Source organism: Panicum virgatum, chromosome 1K, assembly GCF_016808335.1.
Source record: "Panicum virgatum strain AP13 chromosome 1K, P.virgatum_v5, whole genome shotgun sequence".
In the NCBI taxonomy this organism is placed as follows: domain Eukaryota; kingdom Viridiplantae; phylum Streptophyta; class Magnoliopsida; order Poales; family Poaceae; genus Panicum; species Panicum virgatum.
This window is the reverse complement of record NC_053136.1, coordinates 1,443,878-1,463,670: the sequence shown is the minus strand read 5'-3', so window position 1 is coordinate 1,463,670 and position 19,793 is coordinate 1,443,878. Positions and strand designations below refer to the sequence as shown.

General features: G+C 43.7%; 3 protein-coding genes and 1 pseudogene across 4 annotated transcripts; 3 read left to right on the top strand and 1 right to left on the bottom strand.

Moving 5' to 3' along the window:
* The first annotated feature begins 6,791 nt into the window (after window positions 1-6,791).
* Window positions 6,792-8,745, top strand: LOC120699723 (annotated as a pseudogene).
* Window positions 8,746-9,164: 419 nt separating this feature from the next.
* Window positions 9,165-12,662, top strand: LOC120699804 (autophagy protein 5-like). Its single transcript, XM_039983905.1, has 8 exons — window positions 9,165-9,491; window positions 10,278-10,402; window positions 10,535-10,601; window positions 11,188-11,277; window positions 11,360-11,447; window positions 11,566-11,709; window positions 11,915-12,046; window positions 12,152-12,662. Exons 1-8 carry the CDS (start codon window positions 9,357-9,359, stop codon window positions 12,472-12,474), a joined length of 1,104 nt encoding a protein of 367 aa, XP_039839839.1. The 5' UTR covers window positions 9,165-9,356; the 3' UTR covers window positions 12,475-12,662.
* Window positions 12,663-14,008: 1,346 nt separating this feature from the next.
* Window positions 14,009-18,131, top strand: LOC120699599 (UTP--glucose-1-phosphate uridylyltransferase-like). 2 transcript variants are annotated; one of them, XM_039983637.1, is made up of 22 exons: window positions 14,009-14,113; window positions 14,200-14,310; window positions 14,441-14,488; window positions 14,621-14,712; window positions 14,783-14,873; window positions 14,985-15,045; window positions 15,138-15,215; window positions 15,287-15,337; window positions 15,441-15,514; window positions 15,612-15,684; window positions 15,775-15,832; window positions 15,923-15,969; window positions 16,048-16,113; window positions 16,285-16,317; window positions 16,423-16,475; window positions 16,546-16,621; window positions 16,735-16,791; window positions 16,872-16,955; window positions 17,037-17,135; window positions 17,228-17,332; window positions 17,553-17,624; window positions 17,931-18,131. In XM_039983637.1, the coding sequence occupies exons 2-22, from the start codon at window positions 14,252-14,254 to the stop codon at window positions 17,955-17,957; spliced, it is 1,404 nt and encodes a 467-aa protein (XP_039839571.1). In that variant the 5' UTR covers window positions 14,009-14,113; window positions 14,200-14,251; the 3' UTR covers window positions 17,958-18,131. The 2 variants fall into 2 exon arrangements, with proteins under 2 accessions (XP_039839571.1, XP_039839637.1); XM_039983703.1 differs by lacking the exon at window positions 14,009-14,113 and having other exon boundaries at window positions 14,157-14,310.
* On the bottom strand, window positions 18,041-19,638 carry LOC120699871 (peptidyl-prolyl cis-trans isomerase FKBP18, chloroplastic-like). Its single transcript, XM_039984005.1, has 6 exons — window positions 19,328-19,638; window positions 19,090-19,160; window positions 18,917-19,003; window positions 18,670-18,819; window positions 18,501-18,560; window positions 18,041-18,413 (listed from the first exon to the last, which is right to left on the bottom strand). Exons 1-6 carry the CDS (start codon window positions 19,566-19,568, stop codon window positions 18,351-18,353), a joined length of 672 nt encoding a protein of 223 aa, XP_039839939.1. The 5' UTR covers window positions 19,569-19,638; the 3' UTR covers window positions 18,041-18,350.
* Window positions 19,639-19,793: the final 155 nt, after the last annotated feature.

Below are 19,793 nucleotides of genomic sequence, written 5' to 3'. Positions count from 1 at the left end.
GCATCTTCCGTCTCCTCAGGCTGAGGCAAAATGTTGGGAGTAAACTGAAATAGAAATTTCCTAAAGAATTGAAAACTACTGTATTCAGCAACAATGTAACCCGTGAAAACTTGCTAAAACTGTTGGTATCATCATTTTTAATTAGTAGTGAGTTATGTTATCCTCATAGGAGTTCTCATCTGACAAGTTGGGTATTAATTTTTTTTTAAAAAAAAGACAAGTTGGGTACAAGACAAAACACGAGCAGCCAAGCGATCACAAGACCATGATGCAAGCAAGCATCGCTTCATCAGCTGCCTCAGACTTGAAGGTTAAGTCAGATATGTGACTTCAAATAATCATGGTAAATTAGCTATCATTTCTTTTGTCAGGTCCATTTGAATTACATCCTTTGACGGTTCATCATAACGCTCTCTGAAACACAAAGTAGCATTCGTGGAACCGGTCTTCCATGATGACTGAATAGATTGACAGACAGCGAGCAAAATTTTAGTAAAATGACTTTCTTTTTACATTACCGCCAATAGATCGGTTAATCCAAACTTGTCCATTTCGTCCATCAGTTAATTATACGATGCCCTAGAGGGAGAACATCAAGAGAATCTTATAGCTAGTGATGCACGCACTGCACTGCATCTGTAACTATCCAGCTGCTGGGAATAGTAGTGCTAGCTCCATCATCTGCAACTCACAGTTGACATTCTGTCTTGGCAACTGCAGTATTTCAGGTTGCAATTTGCATCGATCATGTCATATACTATGCATACAACAAAACGGCAAACCTAAAAGTCACAATTAGCATAGTGCTTTGTGTACTGACCCATGATCAGTAGTAAGAAATAAAGAAAGATTATGTAAGTGGCGAACGGTGACTGCCTAACAGCATGTAGTTGCAGTCTGCAAAAACGCATGCTGGCTAACTATCGATGGTTGACTTGACAAAACCAGGCGAGACAAGGAGATGCGAGGATATGATTGGCCCAATTAAACGCCACTAGAGTAAGTGTTAAAAAAATATGACACAAGTAGGGGCATATCTGCTGATGCTGATGCATAACAAAACCCAGAGGAAAATGCTAACTTCACCCTTTTCCCTTTTTGAAAAGAAGAAGCACTTTGCAACCTCTAAAAATACCCTAAAAAAACAAGCACTTAGCGATTATAGTAGTAACAAAATGAGATGGTGACTACAACAAACTACACGATCCCCGCGGTCGCTTTCTTTGTATCTTCTGATCATCTTCACATGGCAGGTTAATTAGGTCTCATGCACTATATATGCATGCTGAATTTATAGTTTGTTATTTTGCAGATCCATTTCCTCTTATTCTTTTTTTTTTCCTCGAACACACTTCCTCTTATTCTAATAGCAGAAAGACAAAGGAATAGACTACAGTGCTCCCAGTCATGAGATTTTCGGAGGCTGACAGTAGTACTACCTGCAGAGGTGTTGAACTGTGGGTTGTTGATTTCTCTCAAGTATCAAATTGGACTGATGTATTTTCATTGGTTTAAATATAGACAAATCTAAAATCATGCTTAATTACTTCATGAACCCAATCTCAACATTATGTCATGTATATTCTTTCATGTGTTCAGACGTCCCAGAAAAAGGACATTTGACTTGACTTTGCAGCATCTTCCATCTAAGGTTGAGGCAAATGTTGGACTTAATTTAAATGGATGCTTCTAAAAGAGGTTGTTCAGCACCAAGTAGAAACACCGATTTAGTAAATGATAATCCTGTTGTCCAATCAAGTATTTTCATGTACTACATCCATCTCAAAATATAACAACATTTTGACTTGGTCAAACTCAAACATTTTCATCTTTAACCAATAATATATTAAAAAATAATTACTTTTGAATAAGAAATATTACATGCTCTGATATGTGGTTTCATTATGAATAAACTGATATCACTTTTATGTTGTCAATCTTTATAGTTTTTTAGGATCTATAGTCAAAGTTTAAAAGATTTGACTCGGAGACAATCTAAAAATATATATTATGGGATGGAGGTAGTAACAAGTAGCAGCCGTAGAACCATTCTTTGATGACGACTTAATAAATTTGCACACAGAAAAGGAAAAATAGGAAAACCACTCTTTTTTCAATCTTTATAAGCTCCACCGAACATGCGGAATAGTGCTACCTCCATCACCAAAACTGCACATCTTGTCATTGCATTATTTCAGGTTAAAACAATTATCTAATATATATAGCAAAAAGACAAACCTAAAAGTTACAAATTAGCACTAGTGCTTCCCATACTGATCCGCGCGTGATTAGGAGGAATCTAAGGAAGATTGTATAAGTGGGGAAATGTGACTGCCTAACAGCATGTAGTTTGAAGTCATGCAGAAAACTCATGCCCGTAGGGATGTATGCCTCGTTGGATGGGGTTGACTTGAAAAAACCAGGTGACAGAATTTTTTTTTCTTTCAAAAGAAAAACCAGGTGACGGAGACAAAGAGGAGCAGAGCATGATTGGCCCAAACGCCACTACTACTACTACATCTACTGATGGTGCATTACACTACCCGGCCGGAGGAAAATGCCAACTTTTCCCTTTTTTTCACTTTTGCGCTTTTTGAACGGAAGAAGCACTTGCGCTTTGTTAATTATAGTGGGCTAGAAGAGATTTCAGATTATGACGGCAACCAACTGCAAGGTTGGCAAGGTAGGTTACTTAGGTTTCATATATATACATATACAAGGGTAGCTTACTTGGAGGGAGAGAGCCAATAAAAGATCTTGAGAAAAAAGCAGACGACCAGACTTCCCGACTTGTCCCAAGAAGTGCATGTGTGTCCACCTTTTGTTTTGTCATGGAAGCTCATGCAGAAGTTGCTGGGAAATTTGAAAGAGATCCCTTTCAAAATCTAAGGTGTTTTGATTTCCCCACAGACCTCTCTACCCCCAAAGTCAGGCATTGACCAAATTTATAGAAAAATATATTAAATAACAAAATTGTAAAAAAAAATTATAGAAAAATATATTAAATACCAAAATTGTAAAAAAATTCTAATTTGGTATTCATAGATTTTGGTGCATTTTTCTATAAGCTTTGGACAAAACTAGGACACGTCACATTTTGGAACAGATGGAGGATGCAGATTAGGACTGGCAATTGACAAAGTAGTAACTAGCGCTGTCAGTTTGGGCATGCATGCGCAGCAAGCTGATTACGCGGCTACCTGACAACCTCAAGGAAGGGTGCAGGAAGCAAGTAACTTTCAGAGAACGTAGCAACCAACTAATTCAACCTGGGGACTATCTACGTACTTATCTAGTTAAGTAATAAGTAAAACTAGGGGGGAATAGGATGGAGAGCGACATGCCAACCAACCATGCATCATCTTGTCCAAGCAATTAATCAACTCTAGCAGGCTTGTTGAAAGATTGACTTGGAAATTAATCAAACTGATCACCTATCTGGTGCGGTTTGTTGACCGCATGCGCAGGGCGAGAGAGGAAAAACAGAGAGGCCTCTCCTCGCCCTTTTTCACACGTAGAGTCGATCAGAAGTGGCTGGAGATTGACCGTACCTGATGGAGTTACATTAATTTGGAGATTGATCGCCTATCTGGCTGGAGATTGATCGATCTCAAGCGCGCGCACAGTTCATCTATCTCTACTTCTACTTGCACCTGTCTGCTGGGTCTCAAGTCTGACGAATAACTCAATTTAATTTGGAGTATGTCTGTATGCGGCCGGTTCTTGGCAGTTTATTTTTACAAGCATGCAGCAGATCACTAGTGCCGCTTGCATTGGCCAAGCACTGAAGAAGAAGCCAATACTGTAATAAGCCACTGCTAGTAGACGGTTCAGAAGTGAACCAAATCCGAATGAAGTGGTCGATTACTGGAGCTCCTTCTGATGGCAGATATCCAACTAGTACGTACTACGTACAGGCCGTTCGTTCTGTGCTTGAGTAGCCACGCTTGTTTGGTTTGCTAGATCACCAGGGGGCAACGTTGGCCTTGATGGATCCAGGCATCCAGCTAGCTAGCCTGGGATGTGTCGGATGATCAGCCAGTACTAGTCGCTTGGACTTGGGGCTTGTTTGGTTGGTGCTAGAATTGTAGCGTGCTAGGAATAGTAACAATTTTGACCGCTAATTACGGTGTCAAACAAAATCAGTTTACAAAATAAACTTCAGACCCCCTGCACTAGTGACCACAAAAATCTAGCGAGGCCTTTGACCGCGCGATTAGATGATGGTTACTGTAGCATAACTGTAGCAAATCATCGATTAATTACCGTTATTAGATTCGTCGCGAAAAGTTACACCTACCCCTAAAAAGATTTTGCAAATAGACTTTATTTAATGCTTCATGCATGTGAGATTCTTTTTCCAGAAAACGTGCGCGCTAGGAATCTTGCGGAACCAAACAAAGCCTTGATTCAAAAGTGATTCAAAAGTCAACGCCGCAATTAATCTAAGCATCGCCGGCCGTTGACCAGACTCGCTCCATCATGCATCTCTTGCAGATCCATCATCCATGGCCGTGGACAGCTGGAACAGTAATTAAATGCAGCGCGATTGCATTGCGCGGCTGGGGGCATGGTCGACACGCAATTGCTAGTTTAGCCTTGGATATTATTCCCTCCATTTCAAATTATAATTCGTTTGATTTTTTTAGTCTAAATTTGACCAATTGTATTGTTTGAAAAATTTGTGCAAATATTGTTAAATTTAAGTCATTCTTAAAAAATTTGTATTAATAAAAAAACTACAACGAAAAAAGTGATATTTTACATAATTTTTTTAATAAGATGAGTAGTTTTTAAAAAGCTAAATGAATTATAATTTGGAACAGATAAAGCATGGAGTAGTACACGATAGATTGAGGAAGAAAAGAATGAACACACCGTGCGTTTTGAATCAGTAATAAATTCGATTCAAACATGCATACACCCGTACGTATAATACCAGAGGATCGGATATTATTATGCAGGCAGAAATTAATTAAATGAAATAATGGACGGATACGAGAAGAGAACCTGGTCCCGTCCCGTCCCGTCGATGGATGCGTACGTGTACTGTGTAGGGACGGTCGTGTCGGTGCGTGCGTTGATCAATGCAATGCAGCGACTGAAACAAGCTTTGTCCGAAATTGTTTGATTCCTAGAGGGCCCACCAGTCAAGTTAATTCTTTTTTAACTTAGCAGTCAGGTTAATTCATTCATGAACCAAACAAATGCCGACCAATCAATAGCCCACTAGCACAATGAATTCATTCGTGGAATATTGTAGGGCCAATGGGCTGGCTAGCTGCTCCGTGGATCGCCATTCGCCAATTAACAGTCCACTAGCCCAATCAGATTCGCGTGCAGCCCACAAAGGTCACGCCGACCAAATAAGTAGGATGGAAACGGAAACGAAAGATAATGGTGGATATCCAAGATACAAATCTACTATAGCCGTGCGAATCCAATCTCTCAGCGTGGTTGCTCAGTGCAGAACTAGTGTTCTGTTCATTGCAGAATTCAGATGGATAAACCCCTCAGTCCTACTACATCCTCTGCAGATCTATTAGTCTAAGGAAATGACCTTGACACAAGCAATGTGTAACTGCAGTAAGTTTTCCTCAAGGTAACTCCAATTTTGATCATCCACCTCATCAGCTTAAAAGTTGACACAACACCAAGCATGTGAGGCTTGTTTACTTTTATTGTTTTAAAAAGGAGTTCTCTTTACATTTCCCCCCTTCCAGAGGGATCTCTTTCTGTTATAAAATGGAAATTCGATATCTCTTGCATTAATTTAGTATGCATTAAGAACAAAAATCATTAATGTAGTATGCATTAATTCTCAATAATATCCTACCAAAGAATAGAAATACAGAATCCTTGGCATCTATTTTCTTTTTCCTTTTTTTTAGAAAAAAGTCCATTTTTGGCCATCGAACTATTGCCCGAGTTTGGTTTTGGCCATCGAACTCCAAAACCGGATATCCTTGACCACTCAACTCTCAAAACTGTTCATTTTTAGCCATCAGACGATTTTGGTGAGTGGTTTTACTGATGTGGACGCCACGTGGCGGTAGGGCCCACATGTCAGCTTAATTTTTTTTCTCTCTCTCTTCCCCGCTCTCTCTCCCCGGCGGCGCCGCCCTCCCTGCCCATCCCCACCTCTCTCGTGCGCGCGCCAGAGCACTCAAAGCTCCCTGCGGAGGCCGGCGGATTTGGGGAAAGGGTGGCGCGGCTCGATTTCGCCGGCAACAACACATGCTCGAGCTCGGGGTGGCTAGGAAGGAGGTGCCAGGCTCGATTTGGCCAGCGGTGGACCACGCGTCGAGGAGTGGGGCTCGGGGATGGAGGACTAGAGGAGGAGCGGGGGCGCCTCGCCGGCCGCTCCGATGGAGTTGTAGGGGCGCTGCGGTCGGCCCGCATGACGGCGCAAGGAGGAGCAGGGGCGACGCGGGCTAGCGCTGCCGCCAGGCGAACTGGAGCTCCGCCGCGGGCCAGCGCCGCCGGCGGGCAAGCCGGAGAGGCGCGCTAGGGGAGGACGGCGGCCGGCGGCACAGGGTGAGAGGAGAGCGATAGGAGAAGGGAGAGAGGGAGAGGAGAGAAGAAAGAGAGAGAAAGGCTGACATGTGGGCCCCACCGCCACGTGGCGTCCACGTCAGCAAAACCACCCACCAAAACCATCCGATGGCTAAAAATAAACGATTTTGAGAGTTGAGTGGTCAAGGATATCCAATTTTGGAGTTCGATGGCCAAAACTAAACTCGGGCTATAGTTGGATGGTCAAAAATAGATTTTTCCCTTTTTTTTTTTTTTACATCATACTGCATTCTGTAGCATTGACGGCAAGAGCATGACGAGGAAGAGGGCGGCGGCGTCCCTTTCCGCCGCGGGGTCGTCGCCGGAGGCGAGCGCAATGCGGCGCCTCCGCCTCCCTTTTCTCCTCCTCCTCCCCGTGACCGCCGCCATCCTCATCCTCCTCTCCCGGCGCGTGTCCCCGCCGCTGCCGCTGCCGCTGCCGCTCCCCTGTGGCGCCGTGCCCTCCGACGCCACCGCCGGCCGCTGGGTGCCCACCCCGCGGCCCGCGCCGCGCCGCTCTACTCCGCGTCCTGCCCGTTCCACCGCAACTCCTACAACTGCCTCCGCAACGGCCGGCCGCCGCTCGCGGCGCTGTCCTGGGCGCCCACGCGCTGCGGCGGCGCCGTCGTCCCGAGGATCGACGCCGCGGGCTTCCTCGCCGCGGCCAGGGGGCGCCGGGTCGGGCTCGTGGGGGACTCGCTGTCCGAGAACCTCGCCGTCGCGCTGCTGTGCGCGCTCCGCTCTGCCGACCCCGGCGCGCGCAAGTGGAAGCGGCGGGGCGCGTGGCGCGGCGGCTACTTCCCCAGGGAGGACGTCACCGTCGCGTTCCACCGCGCCGTGCTACTCGCCAAGTACACGTGAGTGAGTGATCTCTGCTCAATGCTGCCGCTTTCTTGGCTCTGGTTCAGGCTTCAGCAAAAGATACCTTTTTATGAGATCAGTGTTTAATCTGAAGATATGATGATATTTGAGGGACTTACTGTATCTTTCATTCTTTTGGAGCAAAAAAGTGAATACTGTTGCCCATGAATACTGCAGCAGTAGTTATTCATAAAACTGTATTTATCTTTGGAGCAAGGTAATGCACTTTTTCTGTACTTCATACAATAAAATTGTGAAGCTCACATGGTGATAACAACTAATGATTCAAAGGTGGCAGCCCATGGAGAATCTGGAAGAAGTTCAGAAGGATGGAATAAAAGGCATCTACAGAGTGGACGTCGACATTCCTGCTGATGAGTGGATAAATGTCACCAAGTTCTATGACGTGCTAATTGTAAACACTGGAAACTGGTGAGTTTCCAAAAAAAAAAACTGAACTTTCTCTTGTTGTCTACTGGTGAAGTGCAAAGTCCATTTCTCATTCAGCCGGGCTGTTGGAGGCAATGGGATTTACATTCATCCTATCATAATGCAGGTGGGGAACATACAAATTCCCCAAAGAGACCCCCCCTCGTTTTCTACAGAGGAGAGCCGATCGAGCCTCCGCTCAGCATACCCGACGGCCTGAAGGTAGTGATCAAGACTCAAGAGCATGGCCTCCTACATCGACAGGGAGATGCCAAGCAAGACCCTGAAGCTGTGGCGCACGCAGTCGCCCAGGCACTTCTTCGGAGGCGAGTGGGATCGCAACGGCAGCTGCGTCACCGACAGGCTCCTCGAAGAAGACGAGGTACCTACCTGAATGCCAAGCCTTTTCGATTCAGACCATGCATTTTCATCAGAGTTCTGATGAATTGGTGTGCTGATTCCTTAGTCTATATGATGAATGAATGATTTCTTCATTCTTGGCGCAGCTGGAGTCCTGGTTTGATCCGCGGTTCGGGGGAGTGAACAAGGACGCGAGGACGGTGAATCTGGCGATCCAGGAAGCCCTGGCCGGATCGGAGTTCCGGCTGGTGAACCTGACGTACATGAGCGAGTTCAGAGCCGACGCCCATCCGGCGACCTGGCTGGGGAAGAAGGACGCGGTGGCCATGTACGGGCAGGACTGCATGCACTGGTGTGTGCCTGGTGTGCCGGACACCTGGGTCGACATCTTGGCCGCGCAGATCTTGCATTACTTCAAGATGGGGAAAGGATGATTGGCTTGCTGACAGTTTTGTTTGTAGATGGGGGAAAGGAAGGAAAGCTCTATCTGTTTCAATATGAAAAGAATAATGTTTCTCTCTTAAAAAAATGTTTCATCAAGCAGGTACAATATCGTTAAAAGAATCGAAACAAGTTAGGTTTTAGCCTTTCAGGTGAAAAAGGTTGCTAAAACTCGGCTTGCACAGCACAGTACACAGGACTGAATTTCAAACTGAAAACTTCAAATTTTGCTGCTATTTCCACTAATCTGTTGAGAGGGAAATAGCAGCAACCTAAGTGTAGAACTGATTTTTTTTTTTGAAATAAAGCAAGAGCACTGCATTGCATTTAAGAATGAAGCAAAGTGTAGAAACTGATAACTCTGTTGTCTTTCTCTATGGAAACCTTGTACAAGGAGATTTGAATCGCAAAAATAAAATTTTGGAAGAATTTCATGAGAAACAGAATCGTTAGCGCGTGGTGGCGTCGTGCTCCGTTCCGGAAAAGGACACCTACCCCTCGCCCTTCCCCACCAAACAAACGAACCCAACTCCAACTCAACCCTGTGCGTGGCTGCGTGCTCGGCCCCGGAGGTGGAGCAGCTTGCTTCCACATCTCCTCCGCCGACTCCCTCCCGTGCGCGACACGCCACAGCGGCGACGCGAAGAGGATTAGGCCGGCGAGCCAGGGGGACCGGCCCGCCCAGCGAGATCTGCCCGCCGCCGCCGGCAATGGCTGCCGCGCACGAGGAGGCCGCGGCGTGGTCGGAGGAGGCGGCGCGGCGGGTCTGGGGCGGCGCCGTGCCGCTCCAGGTCCACCTCCACGACGCCGACGTCACCGCGCTCCCGCCGCCGCCGCCCTTCCTGGTATGCCATACCCCCCCCCCTCCCTCCCTCGCCGCCCTCGGAACGTACCGGGTGCTGCTGCTGTCCTCTAGTCGCTGTTGGGGTCCGAAGAACTTCAGCTGAACTGGCGCCGTCGTCCAAATTGAGGCGCTTTGTTTCTAAGAACTACTGGTCGCCGTACTCGATTCTGGAATGCTTGGCTTGGCTGTGAGGATCACAACTGCTGAATTCCTAGGGCAGTACTGTAGGGGTTGTTGGTGTCAGATTATATATAATTCAGATACTGCTGTAGGATTTTCCAATGTATCGACCCAGTACAAGGTTCCAGTGGCCTTTAGCCCTGGTAAAGTCTTCACCTTCTGGCCCAGAACTTCAGAATCCAAGCCAAACAAAACTTCACATCTGCCTTTGCTTAACAGGGTATGGCTAGGGTAATATGCTCAGTTAAATGCCAGTTGGTCGTCATGGCTCGCGACTCAAACTCATTCCACTTGTGTAAGGACTTGAATTTAGTGCTACCCCTCTCTGCAAAGGGTTTACTGCATTGCTGTTAGAACACAAGACAATTCATTGTGTCTGGCATTAATATCTATTTGAGCATGATCACCATTACTTACACCTTCCTACCCTCTAATGCAGCAAAATACAAGGTCCTATTCACTTTTTGTTTCTACGGAAAGACTCATCTTTCCCGCTTACGATGCAGTTGTTCCTCATGTTAAGTAGTATATGCAGAGTTTTTGCATACCCTTTTAGTGCTTCATTACCTTATCAGTTTCATTTATGGAGCTCTTTTCGATTGAACAGACATTGGGGCCAAGAATTGGGTACTTGCCGCTTTTGATACCTGTCATCAAGGCTCATTTCAGCAATGCTCTCCCACCTGGTGTTGACACTGTTTGGTTTGAATATAAAGGGCTGCCATTAAAATGGTAACATATGCTACCTTCTTGATATATTTGTGATGGCCATTTGCACATAAGATTAATTATTAAAGTTGAAAGCACATGCTATTGTTCAACAGTCTTCAAATTGCTGACTGCTTTTTTTTTTTGCAAACTTAGGTATGTACCAATTGGAGTTCTTTTCGACCTTCTATGCGCAGATCCAGAAAGGCCATGGAATCTAATAGTAAGGCTAGGTTTTTCACTTCTACTTTTGTCTTTGACTAGACTTCTGTTTACCTGAATGTTCCGTCATTTATGGTTTGTTGATATATTTTTGCAAGGGTGGATCTTATAAACCATTTAAATTTATGTTTTATATTCTTGTTAGCTTGAATTATTACCACACATTTTGTACCAACTCTACGCCTTTTAAAGTTACATCTGTTTTGTCTTATTTTGGACCATATTCTCATAATTCAGCTTTGCTATTTAGATCAATACGAAATTACGAATTAGGAAATAATGAAAATATTTTTTTATAGCACATAGCAGTCATGAGGCATCAATGTTTCAAAGGGTGCTTGGGGCTCACTAGTAAGTTAATTTACTAGTCTAGTTAAAAGGAGCAGCATTGGGTCAGGTGTTTATGATGCTTTACCTTAACTGGGGTAATATGATTAATTCAGACTTAAATTTTTTATATATATGTGACGATTTTCAGTTGGGAGTCTGAATTCACGAAAACTCTTTTGCATTAGTTTTCTGTTTCTGTTCCGGTGTGCCCTTTCCTCTTGTTCTTGTATCCACTAAACTTATGTATCAAAATGCAGGTCCATTTTAGGGGATACCCATCAGAAATTTTGTCACCATGTGAGGGTGAAGAGAGTGTGAAGTGGAGCTACATGAATTCGCTGAAAGAGGTTTGTCTTGGGAACCAAAATTATTGCCACTTTCTTCCCATAACAAAGCACGATTGTAATCCTCTCCCTTTCCTTTTTGCAGGCCACCTTCGTCATTACTGGGAACAGTAAGAGTGTGATGAACATGTCCCAGGCTGATCAAGTTGCTCTGTGGGAATCTGTAATGAAAGGTACTCTCCAGGCAGAAACAATAAAATTTCAATTTGTTCAGATGTATCGCTGAATGGTCAAATGCTCAGAATGCCTTTAATGCCACATTTTCACCGCTATTGTGTTATTTGTTATTAGGTAACTTAGATGGGTATAAGAATATCTCCACCAGGCTTAAGCTTGGACCATTTGAGGAGGATGGCTTAATACGAACAGCCTCCACAGAGCGTCAACGTCAACAAAGTTCTGATGAGCCAGAATCTCCTGGATCTGGCAAACCATGTATGCTCTTTTGCTCTGGACTTTCTACTGGAATTCGTGATTGAAAATTCCCACACTGACCAGGAATTGATATGATAACCCATGCTTACGTAACTTTCATAGCTTCAACCTACATGTCAAAATTACATAGCAATTAAGAGATGCCATGTTAAGATACACCCATATATATACCCTGCTGGCTCTGATCAATTTAATCTATGGTTAGGCAGGGTCCCTGTTCGATTATATGTGCGTGGTGTTCAAGAAGACCTTGAGGACATAGAAGATGCATTGCCTGTTCGTGACTGGGAAATTGTGTCCTACATAAATCGACCATTCGAGATTCGAAAGGTTGAAGGTATGTAGCACTATTGTGAACTGCATGCTACGTTCTATGGTATTTTATTTTACAGCTAGAGTAGTTGTTTTCCTTAACATGCAGTCCATTCACTCCATGGTGCAGGTAGAAGCTACATTACCCTGGAGCATGCTTTACAAATATTGCTTCCTGAGTTCTTCAACTCAGACACCCAAACTGCGGGAGAAGTGGAGTCAGCTGCTGGTGATTCAGATACCATGAACCCTTCAAGAAGTTCTCAGGAGGTGGAACCAGCTTCGGCAAGTCTGCGAGAGGCGGATATCACCAAGAAAGCTAAAGTGAAGCTAGTAAGGGTACAGGGCATCGAGCTGGACATGGACATCCCGTTCCTCTGGGTCGCCAACAACTTGAGGAACCCTGAATACTACCTCCATATCTGTGTATACGTCGCTACCAGAAAACAATAGCTCAAAAAGAGTAGATGAAAAATGTTAGATACTGCACGTAGGAGTTTATTCCAGAGATCGTTGGCTTTGTTCTTTGGTCAGGCGTTACACTGTTATTCTTTGTACAGACGCTGAACTCGTAACCAAGTGTTGATGCACGATGATGCAAGGATGGAATTGGATGGAGTGTTCATTTTTCAGCCGACAAACTGGCCTGGAGTGTTCTTTTTCTTCTGGTTTGGAAATTTTTACGAGGAACAGGAAAGTAATGTGCAGTACATCAGGACGTTTCGGTGTCCTAACCATATGATTCTGATTATCTCTCCGGATCCAATATAATAAACTAAGATAAATTCCAACTCAGTGTCTTTTCTTAGGGGGGTAGGGAAGGACATTTCGAGGAACAAAAATGGGTTAACAAAAGGATAGTGTTAATGCGCGACCGGCGCGACGCCTTCTTCCCTTCTCTTTCTACCCACGCGCAACTCTGTCCTATCAAATCAATGTCCACTATACTATCATTTTTAGTATGAGATGGCTTTCTAAAAAATATTTTATCTCTTACATACACACTCTGTTTTAAATACCGATTACACCGTTATGTTCTACATAATGAGACGGTCAAAACGAGATCCTTCTTGTATATATTTTGAAGATGTTTTGCACTGATAGCAATTTGTTATATGCTACATACATAAGTTGCCACAAAAATATAATGTTTCATACACATAAGTTGACACATATATAAGATATAAGTTGCCATAAAAATATTTATAATTTATTATAGAAGAAAGTTGTAACAAAAAAATAATAAGCTATAAACATAAGTTGCACACATATAAAATATAAGTTACTTTAAGCAAAATCTAGCATATACTCGTACATATATAGTTGACACAAAATAGTTATTATACACATAAGTTATGACCACAGCAAGTCGATACATATAAAATTGCTAGAGAAAGAAAACAAGTCGTCACATAAATTGCCACATAAAAGAACTGCATACCACAAGAGTGAGGCCATGTCAAATCAAAACCACTTGTATATACCAGATGAGTCTTGAATTGAAAGGCCATAAGCAATGAAGGGCCGCTAGAGGGAGGCTATGGGCCACATGGGGGTTGTATGGAAGCGCTGGGCGTGGTCATGCACATAAGTTGCCACTATACACATAGTACCAACTTATTTTGGAAAGACATAGTAACAACTTATATATGTATATTGTAGCAACTTCTTCAATAACCTTCAAACTTAAATTTATACATAAGTTTCTACTAGTGCAAAATATCGCCAAAATATATACAAGTGGGGTCTAATTTTGTTCGTCTTGTCGTATAGAACATAACCGTGCAATCGTCGGTTATCGAAATAAAGATAGTATGAATGAGATAGAATATTTTTTAGTCCAAAACCTTTTATGTTTAATAGGCTCCGGAGGTAACTGTGTTAGGGTGAAAAATATGCAGGTGGGATCTTGTCAGGAGGATGGATGTAGGCCATGATGCTTTATCAGGCCATAAGCAGGTCGTGCAGGTCGCGCAGTGGTTAGACGGACCGGTCGGCGGTTAGATTTTTCCTTAACAAAATGAGAGAAAATTAGTGCTCCCTCCTCCGCGGGTGACGGGTGGCTCAGCGACGCGGTCTGCCTCCGTTTTTGGTTGGTTCATCTTCATCCTCCCGCCATCTATCGCTCTGCCTTATAATAACCGGCACTTCCTCCTGCCGATCTCCCCGTCTCCCTAGCCCCCTATTCTCTCTCTCCCAGATCCATCGCTCCGGTCAGGCGCATCTTGCAATGGCGGACGAGAAGCTTGCCAAGCTGAAGGAAGCCGTCGCCGGCCTCGCGCAGATCAGGTGATCTCCCCGTACGCTTTCAGTTTCAGCAGATCAGTCATGGCTGATGAGATCTTGATCCTTTCTTCCCTGCCATTGCTTCCTCTTCCTAATGTGTTTCACTGGTACCGCTTGGTTTCTTGGTCTGCAGCGAGAATGAGAAGTCCGGCTTCCTCAGCCTCGTTGCTCGCTACCTCAGGTAAGTAACAGTGTATTAGCACCATGCATCAGCTCATCATGATCAAGAATTGCTCGAGTTAGAAATGTCGGCCAGTTTCGGCACCGATCTGACAGCGTCTGCGCTTGATCGTGCCGGCAAATTCAATTATAGCGGCGACGAGGAGCTCATCGAGTGGGCCAAGATCCACACGCCCACCGACGAGGTGGTGGTGCCGTACGACACGCTGGAGTCCCCGCCTGAAGGTGCCTCATCACCTGTTGCTTCGTGAATCCTTGTCCTTCTTCAGCCTAGTCATGATCCATGTAAATGCAGACATTGAGGCGACCAAGAAGCTGCTCGACAAGCTGGCCGTGCTGAAGCTCAACGGCGGCCTGGGAACGACCATGGGATGCACCGGGCCCAAGTAAGTTGCATGGCAGATCTGTCCGTTCATTTTCAGGAACACTAAAACTATAGAAGAATTTTTCTTTCAGCAGTGGCATCATCATGCTGTCTGAAATTAACAATAATGCAGGTCGGTCATCGAAGTGCGCAACGGATTTACTTTCCTTGACCTTATTGTTATCCAAATCGAGGTGGGTTAAAACATCATGATCCATGCAGCATTCCGACAAACTTCACCATGTGATCTTGCATGGTTGACACTCAGTGATGTCATTTCTTTCAGTCACTCAACAAGAAGTACGGCAGCAATGTGCCACTGCTTCTGATGAACTCCTTCAACACCCATGAGGACACCTTGAAGGTAAATTTTCGTCACAAGTTCTTCCTCTTCATATTGGAGACCAAAAGATAACAAGTATGCTTGTCCTGCAGATTGTTGAGAAATATGCAAATTCAAGCATTGAGATCCACACATTCAACCAGGTACCCTAGGCAAAATTTTGTTGGTGGAAACTTGTTGCTATTGCTAGTTTACCAACTCCAAAAATATGCTAAGCTGACGATAAAACAATTCTTATCATTACAGAGCCAGTACCCTCGTGTGGTAGCTGACGAGTTTTTGCCATGGCCTTCCAAGGGGAAGACCGACAAGGATGGCTGGTAAGACATCACCATATATAATTGAATCAGGACATTCATGGCATGAACACAAGTACCAATATTGAACACGTTTGCATTATATTAAAAAAATATTCAGGTACCCTCCTGGCCACGGTGATATCTTCCCATCACTGATGAACAGTGGAAAGCTAGATTTACTACTCTCACAGGTCTGCGTTAATCTGAGATGTATCCTCAGCTCGCATTGTTCATCCAAAGTTTTTGCATTAACATTCCTTCTTTTGTTTACCCTGTTGCAGGGAAAAGAGTATGTGTTCATTGCAAACTCGGATAACTTGGGTGCTATTGTTGACATGAGTATCCTTATGTAAATTAGCATCATTATTAACTTTACAAGTTTTCTGGTTAATAAAGAGCCACTTTGCAATGTACTTAACTGTTTAATAGAGATATTGAACCATTTGATCCACAAGCAGAATGAATACTGTATGGAGGTATGTGATTTCCTGATGTATGATGAAGATTTATTACTTGGAGTTGGCTGATAAGGAAGTACTACAACCTCATTTCAGGTCACCCCGAAAACTTTGGCTGATGTAAAAGGTGGCACACTGATCTCATACGAAGGAAGGGTTCAGGTTAGCTTGTCTTGTACTACCAGATCAACAATTTCGTCCTCATATGATGTTCTACATTGCAAATACTTTATGCATAAATAGATGTTCTCAGACTTTTTTATGCATTTTCTCAAGTTTTTCATTGACATCTGATTACTTCTTTAATAAAAATTATATTCTTTCTGTTTGCAGCTTCTGGAGATTGCACAAGTTCCTGATGCTCATGTAAGTTATAAGATAGCATAGCACATTCGAAACAATTAATTGCCACATTGATGAAGTAATTGTAGCGCTTTTTCTGATATTATTTCCAAAAACTTCTGAACATAGGTGAATGAATTCAAATCAATTGAGAAATTCAAGATATTCAACACGAACAATCTGTAAGTGACCGTAGTTCTAATATTAATTTTTGAAAGAAAATTTCATAATATTATTACTGATTTTTGGCAGATGGGTGAATTTGAAGGCTATCAAACGCCTTGTTGAAGCTGAAGCACTCAAGATGGAGATCATCCCGAATCCAAAGGTAAAAATTCATGTTATCAGGGTCACTTCATGAACTTGAACTTTATAACCGGTGTCCAATATTATTTGTGAAGAATACTAACTATAATCACAATGGACAACATGTAATTTCAGGAAGTGGATGGAGTGAAAGTTCTTCAGCTGGAAACAGCAGCTGGTGCAGCAATCAGGGTACTGCCAAAATACCTTATATGCATCGCCACATTTTTATCTTACAACTAAAGATAACAAACAATATTTTACTGGACCAGTTTTTTGACCACGCAATCGGTATCAACGTTCCAAGGTCCCGGTTCCTACCGGTCAAGGCAACGTCAGATTTGCAGCTAGTTCAGGTTTGTATAATATGTTGAATAAAATTATGCAGCTAATGCTGTCCCTGACGGTCTAATTGATTTTTTTTTTGGGCCTTGTAGTCTGATCTATACACCTTGGTTGATGGCTTCGTCACACGCAATTCAGCGAGAACAAATCCATCGAATCCCTCAATTGAACTGGGTCCTGAGTTCAAGAAGGTCAAGCTCAATCCTCACAATAAGCGGTTCTAACATTAAGTTGTAAGGTCCAAATACAAATAAGATGGTTTTCTTTCTTCACATAATGACAGGTTGGGTGTTTCCTTGGTCGCTTCAAGTCAATTCCTAGCATTGTTGAGCTTGAGAGCTTAAAAGTTTCTGGTGATGTTTGGTTTGGCTCTGGCATTGTGCTGAAGGTACATCTCCTAATAAGTTACAGAACGTCTTCCTTCATTCGCACTAGTGTCACTTATTTATTCAAAGCCTGTATTTATCATGCTACATTTTATACTTGTGGATAAACTTTATGTGGACAATTTGCAGCACCCCTTCCCATGTTCTTGCTATGACTCGTTTATGAAGATGCATACCTTACAGTTTAGCTTTGGAGTAATGACACTTTTGTGTAATTTTTAGGGGAAAGTAACCATCACCGCGAAACCTGGTGTCAAGCTAGAAATCCCAGATGGAGCTGTGATTGAGAACAAGGTATATTTTCTCAAGAGGCACTCTTGTTGATGTCTCCAGAATTTTGCAGTTTTAAAGCAAACAGATACCTTAGTTTTGCTCTGATGTTTACCAGCATTTATATTACCTTCAGGATAATTTCGAAAGGGGAGAGAGATACATGCTTATGCCAGTTAGAATTCCCAGATGATATTTAGCATTTCACTTCTGAATAGAAAATAATGGGAACAAAAAACTTAAAATGTAACATTATCATATCTTGACGAAAAACTAGTTGATAGCACAGTTGATGTCTTTAACAATACGGTATTTATTCTTTTATTTCAGGATATAAATGGCCCTGAGGACCTTTAAATGAGCACCAGCAAACAAGCTTCATTCACCAAGTGGCAGATTGCCGTTCACCTTTTCCCTGTAGATTTGAACAGGCTCCATGATACCGCAGAGAATATTCATTACTCAATTTTGTTTCAATATAAACAATCACATGTATTTTACATATTTTTTTTGAGGGAAATGTTTTACATATGTCCAACTTTTTTTGTGTGTGTATGTGTGGTGGTGGTTGGAACGGGGGGGGGGGGGGGTGTTCTGGCACAAAAAATCTTGTCCCAGCAACTAGGTTGTTACAATTGCACTCTGATCAACATGAACTTGAAATGTCAGTAAATTATTTAATCCATTCCTCTGAAACTCGCACGGTTCATAAGTACATTAATTCTCCCCATCGACTGCAAACAAAAATGGTCATTTTTCTGCAGGAGAGGTCACTTCCAATAGCTCTATATCCAGTTCAAAAGGAGCATCAGGCTGTAACAAATCATGGAATCAAACAGGTCACTTCAGTATATGAATGTGCTAATCAAGCTAGGATTCTGATAAATGAAAATTTTTTACCGGTATCTCACTCATCCCCCTTTTCCCATATCCGAGCTCTGGAGGGACAATTACTCTCCTCTGCATGACCAACGACATTTAGGCATAACAGGGGTAGAGTCAGAAAAAATAGTAGAGGTGAAAGACTAAATTCTTAAACTTCACTTGTGCTACTTGTCCTTCTGCATACCTTTCCCCCTACTTTCATCCCCTCAGTTATCGTGTACATGGCTGCTGGAGGCTTTGGTGCTGCTTGCGCTGAGTATAGCCCATTGGCATTGTCTGCAAAGTCCCGCTTTCGTTCTTTCCCAGGCAGTGACCCAACAATGAACTCGTAAGGCTACTAGAAGAAGACACACAAACCATCTTAATTCTTACTTGCCCTAGAGCAGTACTGTTCCGGGCACACAAAGATCAGGAGCAGTTTGCCACATCACCTGCGCAATACTTCGGTTCCCTGCTAGGAGCTTGGACTCACGGCTTGACACTGCGGTGATGCCACGGTAAATGCAGTCGAAATGAACCTTCAGAGTTGAGACGATAGCCATCAGTTTCAGTTAAGAAGGATGTAGCTGCTAGTGTCCAGAACAGCAGAAGTGACAAGTTTTACCTGCACAGTTGAGCCTTTTTCAGCAGTTGGACCCTTCCCTTCAACAAGATCATAGTACTTCAGTCCATCAGCTGCTACCAAAATCTATCAGATCAGATTGCTTGGAGAACACAAAGTGGAGTTCGATTAGTCAATTTAGCAAGGTTCAGCAAGGCTATAGCTCTGCAAACATCTGCAGCACAGATGCAGAGACCAAGAAATTAAACAAGAGCGCAAGGAAGCAGGCACACCGACGTACGTGCAGTGACATAGTCCTCCGGTGGCACTACAATGCGTCCCCTCCTCGCGGCGAGCGAAGGCGGCGGCGGCGAGACAGCGGTCAAGAAACCGGCGGAGAGGAGCTGCACGGCAGCCCGCCGCCGGGAGACGGCACCGGGGAGGCAGCACGGGACGCAAGTCTCCCTCGAAGGATGAGAAGGAGCAGACGAGGGGAGCCGGTGGTGGTGGAAGGTTCTAGAAGGCAGGCCAGAGGAAGCCATGGGGGAGTGGAAGTCGAAGAGGGGAGGGGAGGGGAGGGGAGGGGGTGATGCGAGGGGCCGAAATGGCGCGCCAACAACTGCCACTTCATCATCATATCCATACAGGCAGCTCGTGGCGGATGGGTATAAGGAATATCCCATTCCCCACTTGTTTGTTTATTTTGAAACCAACATTCCCATCATTTATATTAATTCCCTTTTCATATTCCATTAATTTTTATATTT

What these genes read in the sequence shown, in the direction of transcription:
- LOC120699599 (XM_039983637.1), top strand. Translation starts at nt 14,252, where the DNA reads ATGGCGGACGAGAAGCTTGCCAAGCTGAAGGAAGCCGTCGCCGGCCTC. An exon ending in CCCATGAGGACACCTTGAAG is followed by an intron (nt 15,216 to 15,286) that starts GTAAATTTTCGT and finishes CTTGTCCTGCAG; the next exon opens with ATTGTTGAGAAATATGCAAA. An exon ending in AGATCCACACATTCAACCAG is followed by an intron (nt 15,338 to 15,440) that starts GTACCCTAGGCA and finishes TTATCATTACAG; the next exon opens with AGCCAGTACCCTCGTGTGGT.
- LOC120699804 (XM_039983905.1), top strand. Translation starts at nt 9,357, where the DNA reads ATGGCTGCCGCGCACGAGGAGGCCGCGGCGTGGTCGGAGGAGGCGGCG. An exon ending in AAAGGGCTGCCATTAAAATG is followed by an intron (nt 10,403 to 10,534) that starts GTAACATATGCT and finishes TTGCAAACTTAG; the next exon opens with GTATGTACCAATTGGAGTTC. An exon ending in ACATGAATTCGCTGAAAGAG is followed by an intron (nt 11,278 to 11,359) that starts GTTTGTCTTGGG and finishes TCCTTTTTGCAG; the next exon opens with GCCACCTTCGTCATTACTGG.
- LOC120699871 (XM_039984005.1), bottom strand. Translation starts at nt 19,568, where the DNA reads ATGGCTTCCTCTGGCCTGCCTTCTAGAACCTTCCACCACCACCGGCTC. An exon ending in GGATGAAAGTAGGGGGAAAG is followed by an intron (nt 18,561 to 18,669) that starts GTATGCAGAAGG and finishes TTGGTCATGCAG; the next exon opens with AGGAGAGTAATTGTCCCTCC. An exon ending in GGGGGATGAGTGAGATACCG is followed by an intron (nt 18,414 to 18,500) that starts GTAAAAAATTTT and finishes GATTTGTTACAG; the next exon opens with CCTGATGCTCCTTTTGAACT.